This window comes from Pseudophryne corroboree, chromosome 6 (assembly GCF_028390025.1).
Source record: "Pseudophryne corroboree isolate aPseCor3 chromosome 6, aPseCor3.hap2, whole genome shotgun sequence".
NCBI lineage: Eukaryota > Metazoa > Chordata > Amphibia > Anura > Myobatrachidae > Pseudophryne > Pseudophryne corroboree.
Window position 1 is genome coordinate 673,257,514 of NC_086449.1, and position 22,700 is coordinate 673,280,213.

The window sequence follows — 22,700 nt, forward strand, 5'->3', positions numbered from 1 at the left end:
AGCCTCAAGCGACGTGCTTCTGTAGTACACATATTCGGATTGCACGCCCCTCCGACGGACGAGATCCCGGCGCCGGAATGTCAACACTCGCTAGAATGCCAACGCTGGAATCCTGAAAGGGGCCAGGACACTGATGCCGGAATCCCAACCATCGGGATTCCAATAATCCAGACAGTGGGGTGGGTAAGTACTACACTGGGAAGGTTGTTAGGTTTAGGCACCACCTGGGAAGGGGGTGTTAAGTTGCTTTAGGGCTAGGCACCTAACAGGGTTAGGGTAAGGTTAGCATAGGTAGAGGGTTAGACAGCTTATTACCCATTGTCTGTATTCCGACTGTCGGGAAGCCGCTGTCGGTCTCTTGACTGCTGGCATCCCGACAGCTGAAATTCATACCCAACCCTCTGTGGGGAAGATTTCATTACCAGGCTTCTGGGGAAGGTTTGCAGGATGTATCTCTGTTGCTCACAGTGCATGCAGGTGCAGGCAGCAATCAGCTACTGTATTTGCTGTTAGCTGTACAGCACATCTAGGGCGTGATACATCAAAGCTAATTTTGCACTCAAACCTCCGAAAATGCTGTTTTGGAGATTTGGCCACTTTTCTCATATGCACCAAGCTCTGGAATGAGATACAGGGCCTAATTCACATCTGATCGCAGCAGCAAATTTGTTAGCTAATGAGCAAAACCATGGGAGTTATTCCGACCTGATTGTAGCTGTGCTAAATTTAGCACAGCTACGATCATCTTCCCTGACATGTGGGGAGGGGGGGCGCCCAGCACAAGGCTAGTCCGCCCCGCGTGTCTGGCCGCCCCCCTCACCCCGCACAAGTACAAAAACATCGCACAGTGATGATGCTTTTGTACTTGAAGAGTTACTTGCCGCTGCCCTGGGTCGCAGCGGCTGTGGCCCGCCCGCCGCACGGTCCGGCCACGTTTGCGTTGGCCGGACCGCACCCTGAAAACGGCAACCAAACGCTGTTGTGCTGCCCCCTCCCGTCCAGCGACAACCTCTGCCTGTCAATCAGGCAGAGGCGATCGCTAGGCAATGACCGCCTTTGGGCGTCTGCGCACTGCGGCGCCAGCGCATGCGCAGTCCTGACCCCGATTGCACCACTGTGAACAACTGCAGCGTGCGATCGGGTCAGAATGACCCCCCCATGTGCACTGCTGGTGGGGCAGATATAACATGTGCAGAGAGAGTTAGATTTGGGTGGGGTGTGTTCAAACTGAAATCTAAATTGCAGTGTAAAAATAAAGTAGCCAGTATTTACCCTGCACAGAAACAAAATAACCCACCCAAATCTAAAACTCTCTGCACATGTTATATCTGCCCCACCTGCAGTGCACATGGTTTTGCCCATTAGCTAACAAATTTGCTGCTGCGGTCAGATCTGAATAAGGCCCCCATTCTGAATAAGGCCCCCATTCTGGAGCTTGGACCTAGTAGGCAGTGCCTATGTGCTTCTCTCCGCAATGTACGCTGAGAGGAATTCAATGGGATCCCTTCCAGTGTTCCCTGTGGCGCATGCATCATCCGACGCACACATGCAGATAAGCCTTCTGGGTCATAAACCCGGATGTTCTTGTATTACAATAGACAGCTTTTATCGGGAGATCTGTCCTTTGTTATTTTTTTTCAAGCATACGGTGTTACTATACACAGCTATGCTTGTGATAAGTGGCAGGATGCATCGCATTACCTAAAGGATAAAAAAAAGGGGCAGACTAGATGGGCCAAGTGGTTCTTATCTGCCGTCAAATTCTATGTTTCTATGCATCATGCCCATAAAGTGAAGCTGCTTGTTTGTAAATAAATCTGTCTTTATGGGGTTGATTTAGTTGAGAGTGATTGTGGCAATGCCCGCAATCTAGTGCACGCATATGCCGCCCTTATGGTTATCATGTATTTTTGTATGCACCCATATGGGGCTGTGTACACTAATATACAAGTTTGAAGTGAAATCATGGCGCAATAAGGGCAATTTGGTATGCTGGTACTGGCGTTTCTACGTCATTGCAACGGCACATCACAGGCATCGTCCACAACGGAATCAACCCCTATGAGTTCATAGCAAAGAGAAGTAAAGTTCCGTACTAGTTAAAGTCTACAGAAAGCGTATCTACAAAATTTTAAGCTTAAATGCATCAGTGTGTTTACGGTTTCCCCCACCATCTAGCAGCAAAACTGCAACATGCTGTATAGCACTAAAACATGGCTCCTTTGCATAGGCCTGTCCATATCATTATAGATATACAAATAACTGCAAAACCAATCCTTACAACTTACAACTTCAAATTTAAATTGAAACTAGTTCAGTATCTGCACCACATGTACAACAAATACATGGAGCCAGCTAGGAGATTAAATCTAAAACAAGTCTTTTAATAAAAACAAACAAAAAAGAAGAACCACTAATACCCATAGATCCTCATTTGTGCTTAACAAGTGAAAGCTGATCTTTTTTTCCTTCTTACATTTAAGAAACAAGCTCTGCACGGCTAACTTCAGAAAACACACTTATACCATTTTTTATGTATTTAATAAAGGGATACACAGAGCTGTAAGACAGTGTCGTGCTTTCGCAGGTCGCTAGTCCCATCATGACTATGCACCACCTGCCACATCCTTCCTGTACATACAATGAGAAGTGTAAGTAAATATATTATTATTACTGCATATGGTATATTGCACATACCCACTCCATAGCGCTCTGTGTCATTTTTCTGCCAGGGGGCCATGCTGACCGGACTGGGCAACCTTGAGCAGCTGACACTAGTACTAGTTCTGCACACAAGACAGAGCTCTCAAGTGTCCCACCAGAGGTCTACTCGTCACACTTCAGTGTCTCTGGCTGAAGGTTGCTGCAGAGACTGATGCGATCCCTCCCAGTCACACTCCTACTCAGCACTTCCTTTTTCTTCTCTGAGTAATTATCCGTTTACTGAGTTTCCTCATCTGATGCTCTGCCCTGACACTGTCCTTGCACCCACTGCCGTTTATGTGCTGACATTATTTCTGTGTATTAACCAGTATAGCCAATTATGTTTAGTGTGGAGAACTGAGAAGCAGCTAATTTGAAGATGGAGGCAGGGGCAGAGATTGCTAAGTGTTAATACACTTTTTATGACTTTGTTCGTTTTTCTATTAGGGCTGACATTTATAGAGACGTTAAGCAATTAGGGGTACATTTACTAAGCACTGATAAGAGCAGAGAAGTGAGCCTGTGGAGAAGTTGCCCATGGCAACCAATCAGCACTGAAGTAACATCTGTCATTTGCATACTATAAAATGATACAGAGCTGCTGATTAATTGATGGGGCAATTTCTCCACTGGCTCACTTCTCCGCTCTTATCACTACTTAGTAAATATCCCCCTTATAGTTATGTATGCACTGAGGGATCTATTTAATATATAAAATTGCCTTTAACCAGCATTTTAGCTGGAGGATGCCATATGTAATAAGTTTAAAAGTGCAGAGAAATCACAGATTTCTTTCCTGCTGTCCCGGGAACGGTCAGGAGGCTCCCGAAAATCGTCTGGCGTTCACGGTCCCCCGGGAAAGTGGGCAAGTCTTCCGGAGCCACTTGCAACCCATTTACAGAGTAAAGTGGGCGGAGTTGGTAACCAATGATGCAGTTAGGTAATATCGGCACTGTACACAGGGGTCCTGGCTACAATGATGCGGCTACACAGCCATCCACCCACCCACAGCCTCTTTCACCCGTATGCCACGCCTCCCATATTCCCACCGCTGTGCCGACTTGAGGGGACAGCCATTAATTGGCAACTATAATGCAGACAAGGTCACAACTTTTGCTGCAGCCACATCTGTGCCTTTTGGTGGGAGGCATGATTGCGCTGTAGCAAGGGCCAGTGTACTCGTGCGGTCACTGGCCCTGCTACTAGCGTGCGCGTCCCTCCTCACCTGGGACGGCCCGGCGCCGTCCCATGTGGCCGGGGGTAGCGCGGGCTTCGGGCGGTGCTGGGGACCGGATCTGGTCCGGTCTCCACCTGCCCCGCTGAGTGCAGAGTTCGGCAGCGGGCGTGGGGGCGGCGGTGCATACCCACCGCCGCTCCACGCGGGTGATGGCGGCGGGCCTGCATCCTCCGGGACGCAGACCCCGCCAATCGCCGCCCGGCATTTTGAATTTGGCGCCAGCCGCGAGCCAATCACGGCTCGTGAACTGGCAGCCAATCGGGAGTGGCGGCGGCGAGCCAATCCCGGCTCGCCGCGTCATAGCCCCGCCCCCCGGCACTGGCTTGTATTAGCCAGCGCTGGGCGCGAGGGCTCGGAGTCGTCGGCTGGGAGGGAGCAGCGAAGAGCTCCCGAAGACGGAACCGAGACGACGGCGCCAGAAGTCCTGGAGGGCGGCGGCACGTGCAAAAGAGCTGCTACACGCCGCCGCCCGCCGGGTGAAGTCCTCGGAAGCCCTGGGCCAGCGGTGTGCAACGCAAAAGAGCTTGCACCGGCCACCGCTGCCCAGGTGAAGTCTCCAGGAAGCCCGGAGGTGGTGGGAGCCATCCCGCCTCCGGCGAAGACAACGCGGTGGGCGTGGCCGGACCAGGCTTGGTCCGGCCGTGGCCCTTTGGACGGGTAAGTGCAGGTGCCCCCCTCCCCTAGACCACCAGGGATCGGGCAGTAGGCCCGTGGGCATAGTCAGGCCCTTCCGGCCTGTGGGCATAAAGTCGGGCCCTCCCGGCCCGTGGGCATTTCTGGATGGGCCCTCCTGGCCCGTGGCACGGTTGAGCGGGCACTAGGCCCGAGGGGATAGTCAGGCCACCGGCCTGTGGCACCAGTAGGCGGGCACTAGGCCCGTGGGGCAAAAACAGGCACTAGGCCTAAGCTGAAGTCGGCACTAGGCCGCAGGTTGCTGAAGTCGGCGCTAGGCCGCAGGTTGCTGAAGTCGGCGCTAGGCCGCAGGTTGCTGAAGTCGGCGCAAGGCCGCAGGTTGCTGAAGTCGGCGCAAGGCCGCAGGTTGCTGAAGTCGGCACTAGGCCGCAGGTTGCTGAAGTCGGCGATAGGCCGCAGGTTGCTGGAGTCGCGCTACGCCGCAGGTTCGCGCAAGTTGGCGCTACGCCGCATGTGTGATGAGTTCTCAGTTTTCCCCACAGCCAGGCCCCCATGAAAGGTAGGCTGTCGGAAGTACGCGTTGGTGAGTACCACAAGGTTGAAACAGTATTACGGTGTTGTGCTATAACCTTTGTATAAGTGTCTCTCCATCATAAAGCGTAAGCAGCGCCACGTCCCGTGGGCTGTGTTGTGTGTTCTCTTACAGGAGCAAAGAAGAAGGGCCAGTCGTCTGGCGGTAGCCGAGTATATAGCTGGTGAGCATAAAGGTGTTTCGTGTGTGTTTGTGGTGTATGTTGCCCCTCCCCCACTTCCCCTTTGGGCGTTTTCGTTCAGGGTCGCCCCTGGTGCTCCGCACCACTACGGGGGCGCCCAGTCTGAGGCCACAAGTGCCAATGATGACCCTCCACTGAGCCCAGTGTAGGCCACCCCAGCGTCGTGTGCCCCCCCCCCCCCCTATATTCGTTTCAGGTGACCCAGGAAGTTCTTCTCCGTGTTTGAACGTGTGCCAGTATCGTCTGAGCTACCTCGACGGACTGAAGGTGGAGGACGGGAGGCGTGCGGTACGTAGGTCTGGTAAGTGATCGATCCGAATTTTGTTCTCCAGGGCCCCACCCCCGTGCCTCTTACATTTGGCGTAGTCGGCAGGATCCGCGGACGACAGACACGATGTGGAGAACGCCACCAGAACGGATCCACCCCCTGGCATGTGAGGATAGAAGTAACTGGCCCGTCCTCACGTCCGCTGACCTACTACGGGCAGTGCAGCAAGCCGTAAAGCGTAACCGAGAGGAGCGCCGCCAGAAGAAGCGTCATCAAGCCACCACCGACCCCTACCAGACGGGCCAGCAGACGGAGGAGGACCCCCGGCCACCTGCTGCTAGGGTGGATGTCGAGACGCAGCCGTTGGTCGCAGGGTTCCATAGCGGCGGGCGTTACTGCACAACCGAGCCCCCAAGATCAACGATCCCCGTGGAACATAGGGATTGGCCCCGAGAGGGCAGCGACCAAGCCGTCCAATCGGAGGGGCCACACTGGACCCAGCAGAGCTTGGACGAGCCCTGGTGCGCGCTCTGTGGAGAAGTGGACCATGAATCGCCGGATTGCCCACACGCCTCAGCCCGGGCGATTAGGAATTGGCGCCAAGGGCAAGCCGAGGGGAAGGGAGCGTCGGACAGGCACCAGGAGGAGCGTCGGATGCGGGAGGTCAACTGGTCTGCCTGTGACGACTACAGCGGCGACCACAAGGGCTACACCTGGGACGACGACCCGAGCGAAGGGGAGGTAGAGAGATGTACGGGCTGCGGCGATCCCGACCACGAACGGCCCGAGTGCCCCTGGCCTAGGGACGACCTATCCCCCAGCTGGACTGACCTGGAAGACCCCGACGGCGATGGGTGGGAGACTGTGTCATCTGATGAAGAATCCAGTGTCCCCGACCAGCTTATGGATATCCTTGAAGAATCCAACAACGACGAGTGGGAGACCGTGTCATCCGATGAGGAACCCGGTGTTGCTGACCAACCTGCAGACGACCCGGATGACGACGACGGGTGGGAGGATATGTCACCAGATGAAGAATCCAGTGTCCTAGAGCGCCGGAACCAGCTCCAGGAGGCCACCACCATCACCATGGAGGGTCTACCACCCACGGTGGTCCCCGAGGGGATAACACCCCCAGGCCAAAGGGGGAAGGTGAGTTTTCCCTCCACAGATGCAAGCGCAGATACACCGGATGGGGCACCTGAACAGGGGCCAACTGCCAAGACAGGTGACGGAGGCCCCGACGCCGGAACCAGGGTGATGGCCAGCTTTGGGGGGACCACAAAGGAAAAAGCCTGGAGGAATGTAGCAAGGGCCAGTGTACTCGTGCGGTCACTGGCCCTGCTACTAGCGTGCGCGTCCCGCCTCACCTGGGACGGCCCGGCGCCGTCCCATGTGGCCGGGGGTAGCGCGGGCTTCGGGCGGTGCTGGGGACCGGATCTGGTCCGGTCTCCACCTGCCCCGCTGAGTGCAGAGTTCGGCAGCGGGCGTGGGGGCGGCGGTGCATACCCACCGCCGCTCCACGCGGGTGATGGCGGCGGGCCTGCATCCTCCGGGACGCAGACCCCGCCAATCGCCGCCCGGCATTTTGAATTTGGCGCCAGCCGCGAGCCAATCACGGCTCGTGAACTGGCAGCCAATCGGGAGTGGCGGCGGCGAGCCAATCCCGGCTCGCCGCGTCATAGCCCCGCCCCCCGGCACTGGCTTGTATTAGCCAGCGCTGGGCGCGAGGGCTCGGAGTCGTCGGCTGGGAGGGAGCAGCGAAGAGCTCCCGAAGACGGAACCGAGACGACGGCGCCAGAAGTCCTGGAGGGCGGCGGCACGTGCAAAAGAGCTGCTACACGCCGCCGCCCGCCGGGTGAAGTCCTCGGAAGCCCTGGGCCAGCGGTGTGCAACGCAAAAGAGCTTGCACCGGCCACCGCTGCCCAGGTGAAGTCTCCAGGAAGCCCGGAGGTGGTGGGAGCCATCCCGCCTCCGGCGAAGACAACGCGGTGGGCGTGGCCGGACCAGGCTTGGTCCGGCCGTGGCCCTTTGGACGGGTAAGTGCAGGTGCCCCCCTCCCCTAGACCACCAGGGATCGGGCAGTAGGCCCGTGGGCATAGTCAGGCCCTTCCGGCCTGTGGGCATAAAGTCGGGCCCTCCCGGCCCGTGGGCATTTCTGGATGGGCCCTCCTGGCCCGTGGCACGGTTGAGCGGGCACTAGGCCCGAGGGGATAGTCAGGCCACCGGCCTGTGGCACCAGTAGGCGGGCACTAGGCCCGTGGGGCAAAAACAGGCACTAGGCCTAAGCTGAAGTCGGCACTAGGCCGCAGGTTGCTGAAGTCGGCGCTAGGCCGCAGGTTGCTGAAGTCGGCGCTAGGCCGCAGGTTGCTGAAGTCGGCGCAAGGCCGCAGGTTGCTGAAGTCGGCGCAAGGCCGCAGGTTGCTGAAGTCGGCACTAGGCCGCAGGTTGCTGAAGTCGGCGATAGGCCGCAGGTTGCTGGAGTCGCGCTACGCCGCAGGTTCGCGCAAGTTGGCGCTACGCCGCATGTGTGATGAGTTCTCAGTTTTCCCCACAGCCAGGCCCCCATGAAAGGTAGGCTGTCGGAAGTACGCGTTGGTGAGTACCACAAGGTTGAAACAGTATTACGGTGTTGTGCTATAACCTTTGTATAAGTGTCTCTCCGTCATAAAGCGTAAGCAGCGCCACGTCCCGTGGGCTGTGTTGTGTGTTCTCTTACAGGAGCAAAGAAGAAGGGCCAGTCGTCTGGCGGTAGCCGAGTATATAGCTGGTGAGCATAAAGGTGTTTCGTGTGTGTTTGTGGTGTATGTTGCCCCTCCCCCACTTCCCCTTTGGGCGTTTTCGTTCAGGGTCGCCCCTGGTGCTCCGCACCACTACGGGGGCGCCCAGTCTGAGGCCACAAGTGCCAATGATGACCCTCCACTGAGCCCAGTGTAGGCCACCCCAGCGTCGTGTGCCCCCCCCCCCCCCCCCCCTATATTCGTTTCAGGTGACCCAGGAAGTTCTTCTCCGTGTTTGAACGTGTGCCAGTATCGTCTGAGCTACCTCGACGGACTGAAGGTGGAGGACGGGAGGCGTGCGGTACGTAGGTCTGGTAAGTGATCGATCCGAATTTTGTTCTCCAGGGCCCCACCCCCGTGCCTCTTACAGCGCGATGCATCCTGTCAGTGACCACATGCATATCAGTGTTTGCTAATGCCATATGCATGAATATTTTAGCAAAAGACAGGTCTCCCGATGAGAGCTGTCCATTGTGAAGTGGGTACTTAAGGGTTTAAGATATTAGTAGTGCATCTGGGCATGCGTCATGTGATGCACGTGCCCCTGGGCATGCTGGGAGGAATCCAATTGGATCCCTCTCATGGCAAGACACCATATTATGCCACACACCACAATGCCCGTGATACATTATACCCTACAGCAGAGATTTTCAACCTTTTACAACTCGCGGCACACTGAACAAGATTTAAATATTGTCTAGGCACATTCAAATATAATGGTGATGCATTGTGCAGTTGACTGTCCTAGGATGTCATGTCGCAGCTTCTCCATAGGTAACGCCTCAGCCACATCTGAGAAAGCCAGAAGAGCCCAACACTGCCCCGGCCCAAAATTAGAACTGGCTCTGCAACCACTAAACCCACCAGTATTGATCATTCCGGGGCCTCAGTAGTGGCAAAACACTGACTGGCCTGGCTGTGCTTCTATGGCGGCACACCTGGAGACTTCTCAGGGCACACTTGTGTGCCACGGCACAGTGGTTGAAAAACACTGCCCTACAGTAAGGCTTCTAATTACTTTTAAATTAGCTGTTCTTTGTCAGGGGTTTCATGCTCTAGGTTCCATGCTCGTTAAATATTGTCTAGGCACATTCAAATATAATGGTGATGCATTGTGCAGTTGACTGTCCTAGGATGTCATGTCGCAGCTTCTCCATAGGTAACGCCTCAGCCACATCTGAAAAAGCCAGAAGAGCCCAACACTGCCCCGGCCCAAAATTAGAACTGGCTCTGCAACCACTAAACCCACCAGTATTGATCATTCCGGGGCCTCAGTAGTGGCAAAACACTGACTGGCCAGGCTGTGCTTCTATGGCGGCACACCTGGAGACTGCTCAGGGCACACTTGTGTGCCACGGCACAGTGGTTGAAAAACACTGCCCTACAGTAAGGCTTCTAATTACTTTTAAATTAGCTGTTCTTTGTCAGGGGTTTCATGCTCTAGGTTCCATGCTCGTTGCTTAGAGTTTTATGCTCTGGCTTCGGGATCATGCTCATTCCCAGGGGTGTGTAATGCTTGTTGCCAGAGGTTTCATGCTCTGGTTCTGGGTGTCATGCTCGCTCCCAGCGGGGTGTAATGCTTGTTGCCAAGGGAAATGCTTGTTGCTAGGGGTGTATGCGTGCTGGCGCCAGCCACCAGTGCTGCTGTCCTGCTCCCCCTTCTCCATTCCATAGTACTCTACTCGGGGGGGTCGGAGCTTTCTGAAATGATGCGGTTGCGTTGGGATGTCATTTCGAAAAAATTATGCCCCCTCCGAGTGGAGTACTATGGGTGGGAGGAGGAGGAGCAGGATAGGATCCAGTAAGTACCACGGCGGGCGCCCCATGCGATCAACGGCTTGCCTGCCACTAGAAATGGCACTGTACAGATGATGTTGCCCACCGCATCCAAGCACCAGAATGGATGCATTTTTAGTGTAGCTGCATCCCATCCTTTATGCTAATGCCAGTGACAATTTCAGCTAAACAGAGGTACCTACTTGCAGCATCTTGCGACAGCGTGCTCCATTGAAACTTGCATGAGCAGTTCCTGCATCTGACACAGCCACTCATATAGTAGTTACATAGTTAGTGAGGTTGAAAAGAGGCAAAAATCCATCGTGTTCAACCTATATTCTGTGTTAAGCTGTTCATATTATAATGCACCTGCTGAAATAATGGTTTAGTACCAATTGACAACTATGATTCCTACCACTCTAATATATTAATGTCACTATGCTAAATGCTATAACCCAAGATACTTTTTCCAGTTAAAAATGTGTCCAATCTGATTTTAAATGCATTTACTGAGTCTGCCATTATTACCTTCTCCGGCAGGAAGTTCCAAATCTTTATTGCCCTTACCCTACCTGTTTTGTTCATATGTTTGTAAATCCAGTCATAAGGACACAGAGACATGTGAGTTCACTGCTGTGCTGTTTATTCCATCACCAACTCCAGACACACTGCACACTGGACCACCGACTTCCTAGCATCCGCCTGGTCCCAGGGACCATCACTGAAGATTCAGGCTTACACAGATTAGTAAGGGAGTGTCTACAAATAGTAAGCATTCTAATACACTAACATCACACTACCCTTTCCTACGTTGTGTACGGAATTTTCTCTCTTCTAGCCTCAGCAAGTGCCCACATGTCCTATACAGAGTTCTTTTAATAAACAGATCCCCTGCTAACTCCTTGTAATGCCCCTTTATATATTTGAAGATATTAATAATGTCACCTCCTAGACGCCTCTTTTCTAGTGTATACATATTTAACCTAGAAATCCTTTCCTCGTACTCCAGTGTCTCTAACCCTTTAATCAATTTAGTAGCTCGCCTTTGAACTCTTTCTAGTTCCCCAATATCTTTTTTATAATATGGTGCCCAAATTTAAACACAATATTCAAGGTGTGGACGTACCAATGATTTGTACAGTGACAGGATTACATCCTCGTCCCTTGTCTCAATGCCCCGTTTTAGGCACGCAAGTACTTTATTTGCCTTTTTTGCTGCATTTTACATTGTATACTGTTACTAAGCCTAAATCTATGAGCACCCCCAAATCTTTTTCCACCACGATTACCCCTATATTTTCCCCATTAAGAGTGTAGGATGCATGTGTGTTTTTTGTCCCAAAATGCATAACTTTGCATTTTTCTATATTGAACCTCATTCCCCATTTAGACGCCCAGGTTTTAAGTTTAAATAAGAAATTCTGTAGAGATTCAACATCGCTTTCTGAATTAATTACCTTACACAGTTTAGTATCATCTGCAAAGATTGACACCGTGCTTTCCAGGCCTATTCCTAGATCATTAAAAAATATATTGAACAGTAGCGGGCCATGGGGGTCATTCTGAGTTGATCGCTTGCTAGCAGTTTTTAGCAGCCCTGCAAACGCTATGCCCCCTCCCACTGGGAGTGTATTTTATCAAACGAAAGGATCGCAGAGCTGCTACCAAAAAATTTTGTGCAGTTTCAGAGTGGCTTCAGACCTACTCAGCGCTTGCGATGACTTCAGACTATTCAGTTCCTGTTTTGACGTCACGAACACGCCCTGCGTTCGCCCAGCCACGCCTGCGTTTTACCTGGCACGCCTGCGTTTTTCCAAACACTCCCTGAAAACGGTCAGTTGACACCCAGAAACGCCCACTTCATGTCAATCACTCTGCGGCCAGCAGTGCGACTGAAAAGCTTCGCTAGACCTTGTGTGAAACTACACCGGCCATTGTGAAAGTATGTTGCGTGTGCACATTGCGCCGCATATGCATGCGCATAAGTGCTGTTTTTGTGCATTATCGCTGCACAGCGAACATTTTCTGCTAACGATCAACTCGGAATGACCCCCCAAGTACGGACCCTTGTGGTATTCCGCTGACTACTGGTGCCCAGCTGGAGAACATCCTGTTGACTACTACTCGTTGTACTCTGTTATCCAGCCAATTACCTATTCATGTGCAAATAGTATATCCTTAATTTGATGATCAGTCTCCTATGAGGCACTATATCGAAGGCTTTTGCAAAACCTAACTGCACCACATCCACTGCTTTTTCCTGGTCAAGATTCTCGCTCACTTCTTCGTAGAAGCTCCTGTGTGATTGGCTGTGTGCCTTTAGATGCAGCCACCGTCAGCGACACACCCATGTCTGCCTAGCCATCCCATTATCTCCCAGAAGTGCCCACTGGAATCCACACTCCCTGAGTCCACATTCGTCCTGCGTCTGTGTGCGGTAAGCGTCAGGCTACATGCTCAGTGTGAGTCTTACACGTGAGTAGTACTTAAGCCATTGTCCAACTGCAAGCAAGTCGTCATTGTGCGCAGTTATCATCTATATGCCTACTTAAAAGGAGAAGAGCGTGAAAAAGGTGTCCTCTTCCTGTTTTTTTTCCACTCCCCCCTGCTGGCTCTCTATTCCCCCAGCCATCTCTCCACTCTCCTGGCTATCTCTCTCTTCTCGTATCCCTGTCACTTCATAAAATATAAATATAGCAGCAACTTGAAAGCAAAAAGCTGCAATGTTATGATGCTACTTTTCTTTTGAAAAAGACCCCTATGGCTGTTTTTTTATTGACTTGCACATGCCATCCTGTATCTTACTACATGCATTGTTTTATCTTCAGCCACTTGTAAGCTATCTATATACTTTTCAGTATAACAATGTATTGGCTTTACCTATCAAAGGGAAATGAAAAGATATAACTCTTTTATTATTTCATGACGTGAGCCATAAAAATCCCAGGAAGATTGTAGGAGGGTTTGTTTTGGTTATACATGACATCCCCATAATATAGATTTCTTTGGCAGAGTCCACAGGTTATCCACAGGATAACATTGGGCTATGATGAAGCGACAGTGGATTTGCACCAATTGGTCAAAGCTTTTCGGCCTTCCAGCATGCAACGGGCCCATCCATATATCCCCGCCTTCTGGCTCAGCCAAATCAGTTTTTTGTTTGGTGCGGCAGGAGCCGGACCATGGCCCTCATTCCGAGTTGTTCGCTAAGAGTCTTCGCAACGCAAATGTACGAAATGTAAGTATCTGCGCATGCGCAAATGCGTGATTACGCATGCGCGAGTACATACGTACGACAACTGGGCAAAATTACTCAGAAAAAAAAAAGCCGTAACTGGCAAACGAAAACGAGGAGTGGCGTGGGCGTGGCGGAGGCGAGACTTCGCAATGCTCCGACATGGGCGTGAAAGTGGGCGTACAGTGTGGGAGTATGCAACTCGCAATGGGCGTGTTTTTCGCAAATAAACATTGTCGCTGTTAAAACTAACATAGGAAACCGTAGCAACATTCACGCAGCAGCCGAGTAGGTCTGCAGTTACTCTACATTTGCGAAGTACTGGTACAAGTGTGTATGCAGTAATTAGCAGTTAATTGGATATCACATTCATCTGATGTCCAATTACTTGTTAATTAATGAGCAGATGAAAGTTACCAACCATCAATTGTCTGAACACACATCACATGTTTATTCTACTCACATATAAATCTCACACACTGCCAAATAATGGTGTGATTTTTGTTGAATTTGTTGTGTAAGCATTTGTAAAACTAGTTTTAATGTGTGTAAGACTCCCAAATACAAGCAAGTGAAAATATTTGTGAAAGTGTTTGAAATCTGCAACATTTTTTACAAATAAACCAACACCCACATAATGCAGCATACACTTTAATGTAGTCTTAAAAGTCACAATAATATTTGATTATAATATCTGACAATGTTTGAAATGATGTCCTGTTGACCATAGATATTTATAAAAAGCGTCGTGTCTGTTTACTTAATATGGACATTAAAGTGTGGTGCAAAGCATACCTTTTTTTTGTTTTTATTTTCAATTTTTAAGGAGAATTAGCAGATTGGTCTACAAGTGTCTATATGCTGACCTAATCTTTCTTGAACTGCATTACCTTGAAGAAACTGCTCAAATTTTTAAAATATATTTTTTATTACTATAATAATATTTCACAACATTTAAACATGACTCCACGTGAGTCGCACAGGCAGAGATGGACCAAGCAGCAAGCAGATGGCACTGACAATCATTAGATAGCAGAACTCAGTACTCTGCAAAATTCTGCTTCTGACAAAAGTATATTTTTAAAGCATAAATAAAACATGACACACCCTGCCACACACAAATTTTAAACCAAATGAGAAAGAATTAGGATCCACCACACAAACACAACAATACATAGCACACTAGTAAGAGGAAGATGGCTCTGGTGTTTATACACAGAAACTCACAGGCTACAATACATCCAAACAGAAAGAATACATTTCACTAAGAGGGAGTTATCCATTCTGGTCACACAAGCCAACTCCAAAAATACATAGAGGCAACATCAAAAACATGGGTGCTGCCCATCTGGAGAGACATCATTTTCTTCTTTTTCTACCCGCCTGAGGCTGTTCTTCTTTGGAAGGTCTGCGGAGCGACCTTCGTTGGGCCTGCCCAGTGGGCTGTTCTTCCTGGGCAGGGGCAGGGGAGGGAGCCGATGTGGGTGGCTCTCTGCCACTGTGGGCAAGGGAGACAGCGATGGCCTGGAGCCCTTGCAAGATGTTATTTGCAAGGGTTTGGAATGAGGAGGCAAGTTGTTCTTGGCCCTGCCTGATCTCTGCCAGACCTTGGCAGAGTTGAGCAACACCTTGCTCAACACAGGTTCGGTGCTCAGTGAGCCGGACAGCTATCTGGCTTACCTCCCGGATGACCCCGTCTTGAAACCGATTTAGGCTCTCACCATACCTAGCGATTTCAAGCAGGATCTCCGGGATAGCAGAGGGTTGGGTGGGGGGGCCAGTAGGAACCTGCAGAGGTGGGATTTGTTGTCCCACACTGCCAGACTCACTAGGTCCCTCCACCTCAGCCTCAACCACATAACCGTCCTGTGACTCAAACGGATCACCCCCCTGTGCTGTGTTTTGTGGCAAGCAAATAGAAGAATGTGTGGGAAAAAAGTAGGATACAAAATTAGTTTATTATTATAAATACTGTCAAAATTACAGACAACTAAATGTGTAAACTTACCTTCCAAGTCATGTCCCGTCAGGATCTCAGGCAGGTCCGTGTCCATATGAGACACCCCTTGGCCCTCCTCATAACTGACACAGGGCATCGCCATCTCCTCCAAGTCAGTATACTCCACAGCGACAGGTGCTCCTCCACCTGTAGCCCTTGAGGCATTCCACTCCGCAGCCCTCTTTGCCTTCAGGCGGGATTTGAAGTCGGCCCACCTACATATGTATTGTGAAAGAGGGACAAAGTAGAGTCTTATTATTTGTCTAAGCTAATATATAGGACACGTGTTCTGCTTGTGTTTGCTAGACATAACATCACATGTAACTACATTTTTTAGTCAACTTAGCACAGAAAAAGGACTGTCAATATGCACTTACCGTCGTCTCACTTCCTGTGATGTTCTGACGACAGAGCCAACTTCATTCACAGATTTTGTGATGTCTCTCCAGATTCGTTCTTTTGAAGCAGCCCCCATGTTTTTTGGCCCTCTATGGATTTTGGACATGGCCTGCGTGACCAAGACACGCAACTCCCTCTTAGTGAATGCAGGCTGTCTTTTCTTCCGTCTGGAGGTAGCCTGTGAGGTTTCTTCTTGTTGGTCATCACCATCTTCCTCCTCACTAGCAGCTTCTGTCTGTTGTGTTTGTGTGGCTAAAGCCAATTCTCCCTCAGTTTGGTCACTTTGTGTGTGTGGCAGGGTATCCCCAGTCAATTGTTGTGGTTCAGAAGCAGACATTTGCAGAGTACTAGGTCCTGCCTCTTCTACATCCGCAGAGGCGGATTCCAACATGCGCCTCTGGCAATCTAGGCGTCTTTTCCGCAATGCCATCTCCTGCTCTGCAATGCGGTCCATCTCTGCTGCGATTTGCTCACGAGAAGCCATGTTTGTGATGACGTGTGTACGCCGAGGTGTGTGCTTATATACCTACGTGCGTATCGTTAATTCACACAGGTGTACACTGTTAATCTGATTAATGATTGCACTGCTTATTTAAGGGCCTACTTTGCACGCTGTGAGTGTAGGTAGTTTGGAGTTTCACTTGAGTTTGTTGGCTTGTGCGTGAAGGTGCTCTAGGAATTTTCAGAGTGAGTAATTGTCAAGCATACATTTGTCCTTTCGTTTGCGTTTAGAATATAGTCAGTGTAGCATTTTGTCTGCGAATTTTCGTTTGTGAGTATTCTGGATTTCGTCTTGTTGTTCATTTTTTGATTTCAAAGTGTTTATTTTATGTTGATTGTTTCTTATTCTTTTTTTCACATATATATTTAGCTAGTCCATTTTTGCAAATAAACCTGTGCTTCATTGCTTTTACTGACATTTTTGTTCTCTTGTAGGAGTTTGTTTTTTGGGAGACGTAACCCTAGTTGATTTTGTATCTTTGGTGTGCTGTATAACACAAAGAGTTCCTTTCTTTATTTTGGTTCAGGTAAGTTCCCTGGGCCTGTGTTGGTGCATGTTTTGTTTATTGGTCTGTATGTTGTTTTTGACTGTCATATTTGCTCTCTTGTAGGAGTTTGTTTTTTGGGAGACGTAACCCTAGTTGATTTTGTATCTTTGGTGTGCTGTATAACACAAAGAGTTCCTTTCTTTATTTTGGTTCAGGTAAGTTCCCTGGGCCTGTGTTGGTGCCTGTTTTGTTTATTGGTCTGTATGTTGTTTTTGACTGTCATATTTGCTCTCTTGTAGGAGTTTGTTTTTTGGGTGACGTAACCCTAGTTGATTTTGTATCTTTGGTGTGCTGTATAACACAAAGAGTTCCTTTCTTTATTTTGGTTCAGGTAAGTTCCCTGGGCCTGTGTTGGTGCCTGTTTTGTTTATTGGTCTGTATGTTGTTTTTGACTGTCATATTTGCTCTCTTGTAGGAGTTTGTTTTTTGGGTGACGTAACCCTAGTTGATTTTGTATCTTTGGTGTGCTGTATAACACAAAGAGTTCCTTTCTTTATTTTGGATCAGGTAAGTTCCCTGGGCCTGTGTTGGTGCCTGTTTGTGTTTGTTCAAAGTGTTTTGATTATGTTTGTTTTCTATCTTGATAATAAATGTTATGTTTTGTACCGGGATTGATCAGCAAAGTAGTGTTGTTCTTGGCTGGGCTAGCTACTAAAGGGCTAACTTTTTATTTTTGCAATTTAAATTTTTTGAACCAATTATTCTTAATTTTGTAGTAGTTGTTTGTGATGTGTTTGATGTTCTGTTTTTTTAAATAATAGTATTTTTAACAATTACAATTTAACATATGTAGCTTTCATTATAATAATGTTTTTTTTTGTTTTTTTTTTATAATATTCTTTTTGGTCCTGAATTGAACCCAGAAAAAATGTCTTACGCTCCTGCAGTAAGTTGACACACCCTTTTTGTAATAATTTTTTGTTTGCATATTTTTTGGACTTTGTTTTTGTCTTATTCATTTATTTTTTTTTGTTTTTATAAAAGTGTGTGATGTCTATATTTATCGCAGCAGAAGCCCTACCTCCCCAACCCACGCCAGCACTCCCACCCCAACCGCCAGCCCCACAACCACAACCGGCTCCTCATCAACCAAGGCAACGGAGGCGTGCTAGGCCACCAATTTTCCGACCCCGTGTCCTACTTTTTGGGATGCCAGATGATGTGGTTGTACGTAGATACAGGCTGCCACCACATCTAATCCTAGACACTCTCTCCATAATAGAGAGTGATCTGGAGTCTGAAATTCGGTATCCTACAGCAATACCACCATTGACACAATTCCTTGCTGTGTTACATTTTTTGGCAACAGGGTCTTACCAGCATGTGGTTGGAGACCTGGTTGGCATGTCGCAGGGCCAGTTCAGTAAGGTCCTGCGGCGTGTCTGCCAGGCTTTCCTCAAGCGTGTGAAGCAATTTATTGCTATGCCTTTGGATGTTGGTGCCCTAGATGTGGTGAAGCGGCAATTTGCGGAAGGTGGTAGTCGCTTCCCACATGTTATTGGGGTTGTGGATGGCACACATGTAGCTATTCAGCCACCAAAACATAATGAAGAAATTTATAGAAACAGGAAACTGTTTCATTCTCTGAATGTAATGGTTGTTTGTGGGCCATCCCTCCAGATCCTTTCCCTGAACGCTAAGTTTACTGGAAGTTCCCATGATGCGTATGTTATTAGACAATCAGGGATATGGCACAGATTAAGATCAAGTCAACGAGCAGACATGTGGTTATTGGGTGAGTTGTAGCACATATTTTGTTCAAAATTTTGTATATTTTTCCAAATTGACTATTTCTAATTATTTTTTTTTCCTCAAACAGGAGACCGTGGATATCCTTGCACCCCCTGGCTCATGACTCCTTACCGTAATCCCAGGCCAGGACCACAGACGGCATTTAACTCCGCGCTTACTGCCACTAGGCAGCTGGTGGAGCGCACAATTGGGGTCCTTAAAGGGCGGTTTCGTGTGCTCCACCGCACTGGTGGCGACATCATGTATTCGCCGGAGATGGCAAGTAAAATAGTGGTCCTGTGCGCTATACTCCACAATATCGCGGTAAGGAGTAGCGTAGAGCTTCCTCAGACAGAGGAATTGCCTGATGAGGAGCCAGGGGTTGTCCGACACTTCGGTGGGGGGAGTGTTACAAGGAGGGGGAGCCAAGTCAGGGCAAGCATTGTTGCTGAATTTTTCAGGTATAGTGTTTTTTTTTACTCTATTGTTACCAAAATAAAAGCACAGTATGCATCATTTTGTATTTAAATGTAGAAATTGTGTTTGCTATTGTAAGGTCATTGTGTAATGCTTTTTGTGTGTTTGAATCTGTTTTTTTTTATCTTCAAAAAAAAATAACACGTTAAGCTGACAATTTAATTTTGTGTCAAACAATACTGTGATGTTGCTAAATAGTGTCCTTATTTTTTTACTATTCTAACATCATGATTATTTAAACAAAAACACAAACAAATGAAACTGAATGTTGCCCACTTTGTGAATGTCCAGCTGAAAGACCACACAAACTGAGGTGAGTACTCAGATATGTTTATAAATTGATCTAAAACTGTGTGTGTGTCTGTGTTTTTTTGTTTTTAAAATTATGGTTGTGTTTTGCTTAAAATTTGCTTATGCGAATGCGTAGATCCGCTCGTGCGAAATAACACTCTGCTCTTCACAGCATTGCAAAGATCAATAAAGTTATTATAAATGACATATGACAGCATAGATTGTGGACCAATCACATGCTAACAGACATTATAAATATATGCCCAAATAAGGAAAACGCCATTGCCATGATGCGTGCGGCACCTTTCACCAGGCGGGAGCTCCGCGTCCTGGTTGCGGTGATGGACCGCCGCGTAGGCCGCGTTGGGCGATTCATCCCCAATCGTGTTAAGCGCGAGGCCTACGCGGAGGTCCGTCGCCTGCTGCGGTCTCGCGTCCGCAGCAGGCGGACCATCATCCAGTTAGAGCGGAGATGGAGTGATCTCCGAAGGAGGACTCCAGAGCTGTTGGCGGAGATCCGCCAGCAAATCCGCACTATGCATGCACGCAGTAAGTAACATTACATAAGATTATTAGCATAAATAGTGCAAATTTTCACTAAGTGGTAGGCTAATTGCAACACTGAGTGAACATTTTGAAAAAATAGGACAGTGTGTGTGGTTAGGGCAAACATTACTGACTGTAGCAAAGTGTCCCTAAACAAGTGCATGTTTTACATAATTAGTAACCAGGCAGGAAACTGTACCAAAACACTTGATCAGTGCTGTCTATATAATAAGGTAGCTTGAATAGTGATCTGGTGATGTTGGCTAGACAAATCAATATGTCTCAATGGAATAGATACAGGAATGACCGACAAAATTTTTAAATTTCATAATTTTGTTTGCAGTGGGCAACATGAAGAGGTTTGAATAATTATTTGGTAAAAATTCTTAAAAAAACTTTCTTTTACATGGAACCGAACAGTGAAAATTACAATTGATTAGTATGTAATTTAACATGCAAATTGAAATATATTTTACCAATCATTCTAGGACGACCACAACGGCAAGCACCACATGATGCACCAGCTCAGCACCCTTCCCCTTCTCACTCCCCCTCCACTTCCCAGTCCCCCTCCCCTTCTCACTCCCCCTCCCCTTCTCACTCCCCCTCCCCTTCTCACTCCCCCTCCCCTTCTCACTCCCCCTCAGCTTCCCAATCCCCCTCAGCTTCCCAATCACCCTTAGCTTCACAATCCACCTCAGCTTCCCAGTCGCCCTCAGCTTCCCAGGCACCCTCAGCTTCCCAGGCCCACTCCACTTTCCACTCCCCTTCTCAGCCAACCTCTCCTTCTCTTTCTGTGACCCCTTCTCCTCCTTCCCATACCCCTTCTCCTTCTACTTCCAACTCACCTTCTCAGCCCCCCTCACCCTCTATTGGCCTAACATTTTCACCGCCCCCCTCGCCCTCTCAATCAGACCCACCCTCTGAAATTACATCCCCAATCCAACCTCCTTCCCCCATCCAGCCTCCTTCCCCCATCCAGCCTCCTTCCCCCATCCAGCCTCCATCCCCAATCCCTCCTCCTTCCCCCATCCAGCCGCCTTCCCCCATCCAGCCGCCATCCCCACCCAGTGAATGGGCAGAGGAAGCCCCTGAAGACAGTTCAGGGAGTCTTCATGTTGCCGAGGAAAGTAAGTGCTTTAACATTTTGTTAAAAATGATTACCTACTTACACTTACAATGACAAAACATGCAGTGTTGTACTGTTGGAATTCTTGTACCAAGGAAAATTAATTGTGTTTTTCTTCATGGTGTACATGTTGCATTTACATTTATTTGAGTGTCATTATATGTCCAGTGTTTATGTGTGCCATGTTTTGTGTGTCCACTCTAGGTCGACACTCATTAGGTCAACAGGGTTGGCAGGACAACAGGGTTTATATGTGTTAGGTTTTCTGGGAAACAGTTAGACCTGAGTGGAGTTTAGTATGTTGTTGTTCTTTTACACTTGTGCCTGTGTATTCTTAATATTTACACTTACAAATCACATGCTTCACTTTGTTAGGCAGCCTAACGACCCAATGATTTGTGGTGTGAAAGTTACACTCACAAAATGATTATTGGATAAAGTCAAACCTGTTTGACCTTATTTAGTAAGGGCAGCTTTCATGGAGTGTGGGCATGCTAGGATATGTTGTCCTTCTGAAGATGTTGATATGCAGTGTGATGATGCAGGACCAACACCCTTAAAAAAAAAAAAAAAAAAAACCCAAATGGGAATGAATGCCAACATGGTGTAACATTGACGAAGATGGTAGTTATCTTTAACATGGGATGTCGGCCATAGCAACCAATAAGATTATACTTAAAAAATTGGGAACCACTTCTACAATATAATATTCATATTTTTGCTTGTTTGCTATGGGCAACGTTCCATCTTAAATATAACTCACATAGTAGTAAATGTAACCCATGGTCTGGAACACTTTAAAATCTTAAAAAAAGGCTGAGCAGGCTTGTGTGTTGTTCTGCTAATGATTGTACCATAAAACAGGCAGGATGTAGTAACTTTGCCATTAAAGCAGGCCTGTCCAAACTGCGGCCCTACAACTGTTGAGAAACTACACATCCCAGCATGCCCTGACACAGCTTTGGCATTCCCTGACCACAAAACTGTGTCAAGGCATGCTGGTATATGTAGTTTCACAACAGCTGGAGTCCAGCAGTTTGGACATGCCTGCATTTAAGTGTGCTTTGCGCCTTGCTTGGATAATAAGTAATGTAATTAAGTTATTAATGTTTGTGTTGCATCTTAATTTCAGATGTTGCAGTTGGAGATCCCACAAGTTTTGGAGGCATTCTTTACACCATGCGCCAACACCTGCAAGGATTAATGCACTGTGTTGACAATTTGCAAAAATATGCATGATATTGTTTATTTTCAGAAAAAAAAAACTGATTTATTTAAAAAAATAAAATAAAAAAAGTTGATTTAAGTTAACCGGGTGTTGTGTTTATTAATGCAAAAAAGGATCAGCTGATTGGCAGGCAGAAATTGTTTGCAAAAAACATTACACACATTTTACGTTAGATTATTAACCAAAAAAACAGGAGATTATTGTGTTAAGAAACATGTAAACACCTTCATTCACAAACAACACCTTTAAAAACAAACAAAGGGAAAAAAAAAAAAAAAAACACTTTTACATGTTGATGGGCAATTATGGCAACAAAGTGTTAATCTGGTTTGTTTTGCAGACTTAATTGTTTAGGAACATTATCAATCATTACACTAATTGGATTCGTTATTGAAAAGGGCTTGTTGACTTTAAAAGGAATGGTGTAATTTCACTTAATAGCTTTA

At 48.2% G+C, this 22,700-nt stretch overlaps 1 protein-coding gene and 1 long non-coding RNA gene across 5 annotated transcripts in view; one reads left to right on the forward strand and one right to left on the reverse strand.

Moving 5' to 3' along the window:
* DOCK2 (dedicator of cytokinesis 2) overlaps positions 1–2,977 on the reverse strand; it is a 1,781,615-nt gene extending 1,778,638 nt beyond the window's left edge. For all 4 annotated transcript variants that reach the window (XM_063928256.1, XM_063928254.1, XM_063928255.1 and 1 more), the window contains exon 1: positions 2,698–2,977. In XM_063928256.1, coding sequence (XP_063784326.1) covers positions 2,698–2,740 — 43 coding nt within the window. In that variant the 5' untranslated portion in view covers positions 2,741–2,977. The remainder of the gene's footprint in view (positions 1–2,697) is intronic.
* A 15,813-nt stretch (positions 2,978–18,790) lies between these two features.
* On the forward strand, positions 18,791–20,552 carry LOC134935569 (uncharacterized). Its single transcript, XR_010180255.1, has 3 exons — positions 18,791–19,044; positions 19,352–19,373; positions 20,386–20,552. It is a non-coding gene; the product is annotated as an uncharacterized LOC134935569 (long non-coding RNA).
* The last annotated feature ends 2,148 nt before the right edge of the window (positions 20,553–22,700 follow it).